The 2,619-nt window shown below is 34.0% G+C and overlaps 1 protein-coding gene across 2 annotated transcripts in view; it reads left to right on the top strand.

Annotated features, from left to right (window-relative positions):
• The window catches only part of LOC111089791 (voltage-dependent calcium channel type D subunit alpha-1-like), a 16,865-nt gene extending 14,709 nt beyond the window's left edge, over window positions 1–2,156 (top strand). For both annotated transcript variants that reach the window (XM_022402880.1, XM_022402881.1), the window contains one exon: window positions 1,779–2,156. In XM_022402880.1, the coding sequence (XP_022258588.1) occupies window positions 1,779–2,141 (363 nt within the window). In that variant the 3' untranslated portion in view covers window positions 2,142–2,156. The remainder of the gene's footprint in view (window positions 1–1,778) is intronic.
• The last annotated feature ends 463 nt before the right edge of the window (window positions 2,157–2,619 follow it).

Consider the following 2,619-nt stretch of genomic DNA (forward strand, 5'->3'; position numbering starts at 1 on the left):
CCTACTGAGTCACTCCAGACACGAATGATGATTAATAGAAACAGTTATCAGTGGTGCCTTTAGGATATTTTATGTAGTCATGCCTACTGAGACACTCCAGACATGAATGAAAGAATTTAATATCAGCAACTTATTTTTCGTTCACGTTCTAACTTGTCATGGCGAGTCACAGGTTCGAATCTTATCACTAAACATGCTCGCCCTTTCAGCCATGGGAGCATTATAATGTGATGGTCAATCCCACAATTCATTGTTAAAACAGTAGTCCAAGTGTTGGCTGTGAGTGATGTTGACTAGCTGCCTCCTCTCTAGTATATCACTTCAAAATTAGGGATGGCTAGCACGGATGGCTTTCGAATATCTTTGCATGAAATATGAAAATATAAAAAATCTTTCACATATTAAAAAATACACAAAAGTAAACTAAGGATGTGAGTGAGAATTGACAAAATTGTTCAATATGAATGATACTTTTGGAAGAACATCACTATACACTATCCTGCAGCCAACAGTTACACTAAATGCTTCGTAAACAGTCCATCAATTCCTAGATTAGCTAGTGCACAACTCTTGCTCATATATGTCAGTACACTACTTTTGCTGCTCTTTCAGTTAGGTATGACAAACAAAACATAGATTACCGTATGGAGAGCTAGCTACTTCGTATGATTGTAATTCAAAACAAACGTTACTGAGAATGTGAGTAAATGGGAGGAAAAAGGAAACAGAAATTAATAAATGTGTTCTCAGGAATAGCTAGACCACTGAAGTCACTACTAAAAATATAGCTTAATATATCAGCAGTGTACACTCCAAAAAAAGCTATTTTATTAATGCAGAAAATATTAGAATGTTTAATACTTAGTAGCAACATAGATTTGTAGTGTTACTAAAGTTCTATGTTGCTACTAAGTATTAAACGTTCTAACGTTTGTAGTGCAACTAAAGTTCTATGTTGCTACTAAGTATTAAACGTTCTAACGTTTGTAGTGCAACTAAAGTTCTATGTTGCTACTAAGTATTAAACGTTCTAACGTTTGTAGTGCAACTAAAGTTCTATGTTGCTACTAAGTATTAAACGTTCTAACGTTTGTAGTGCAACTAAAGTTCTATGTTGCTACTAAGTATTAAACGTTCTAACGTTTGTAGTGCAACTAAAGTTGTTAGAATGTTTAATACTTAGTAGCAACATAGAACTTTAGTAACACTACAAATGTTAGAATGTTTAATACTTAGTAGCAACACAGAACTTTAGTAACACTACAAATGTTTCTTGTCATTGCACTTTTTAAAGTTCTGTCAACTCTAAACATGCTTAATGTTTCATGTTTAGTTTTAATGAACTCTAAGTTTATTCACTGTAGGTTTTTAAACTTGGTTGTTATTAATTATAATCCTCGAGGAAATGTATAATGTTTTTTATGTAATGGTTTCAATTATTTTATAATTTTGTTTTTTAGCTTGTTCTTAATACACTGAGGAGTGGTGGTGTATTTTTTATATGATAGTCCATTTTTCTTATAGTGGTGTATTTTTCATATGATGATATACATTTCATGTGGTGGTGTGTTTTCTATATGATAGTCCATTTTTCTTATAGTGGTGTATTTTTCATATGATGATGTACATTTCATGTGGTGGTGTGTTTTCTATATGATAGTCCATTTTTCTTATAGTGGTGTATTTTTTATATGATAGTCCATTTTTCTTATAGTGGTGTATTTTTCATATGATGATGCACATTTCATGTGGTGGTGTATTTTTATTGATTATTTAAGGTCCTTCACGAACAAGGTTTAGGTAAGTTTTGTGATCCCGAGTTTGTTCGAACCACACAAAGAGAACTTGCCGAGGCTATAAACATGACTGACGAAGAAATGGATCAAGCTGCTCACGAGATTTTGCAGGCCGAGAGAAGAAGAAGCGTTCCATTTGTACCATTCTCAGATAACTTGATGTCCGACGACTGTGATTTAAAGGTACAGATTGACGACTATGGTGAGGTTAGATCAGCATATACTGATTTGAGGAACCATGAAGTTATAGTGGATATGAACTCTCTCTATAGAACTAGAAACACTTGTAATAACACATCAACCAGTAACCGTTATATAGAATGCGATGAAGATACCAAGTTATAGTGTTGAGAGCTATAGAAGAACACAAAGGATACTTTGAGGTCACTGCATAAAATAATGCTTCCTATAGAAGAAAGTGTTATCGTTATTACATTAGACATCCTAGTTAGGAAGACAGAAGTAAGCTTCAATGAAAAGGCCTTAAAAGACCAACAACAGAATGCTGGTGGTGTGATAAGTTTCGAGTGCCTTCTATATCCCATGTTTGGTTTACATAGTCACAAGTTATCTGTGTCACTGGAGATAATTCTGAAAACGTTTCAAATCGTCTTTGCTTTTCTGTCAGACAGTGACTGGTACAAACTGTCTTTCCTACATTTCATCCACTCGAATAGACAGTTTTGTTATCAAATGTGATCATGTTTCTCTACTGTATGGCAGCGCAAGTCATTATTTTGAACTATCCAGAAAAGTTCAGTATTCTATCATCCCCAGGTCTTCCTCCAGTTTAATTAGAATGCACTATTTTGTCATCCCATGT

Source organism: Limulus polyphemus, unplaced genomic scaffold (assembly GCF_000517525.1).
Source record: "Limulus polyphemus unplaced genomic scaffold, Limulus_polyphemus-2.1.2 Scaffold7362, whole genome shotgun sequence".
Lineage (NCBI taxonomy): Eukaryota > Metazoa > Arthropoda > Merostomata > Xiphosura > Limulidae > Limulus > Limulus polyphemus.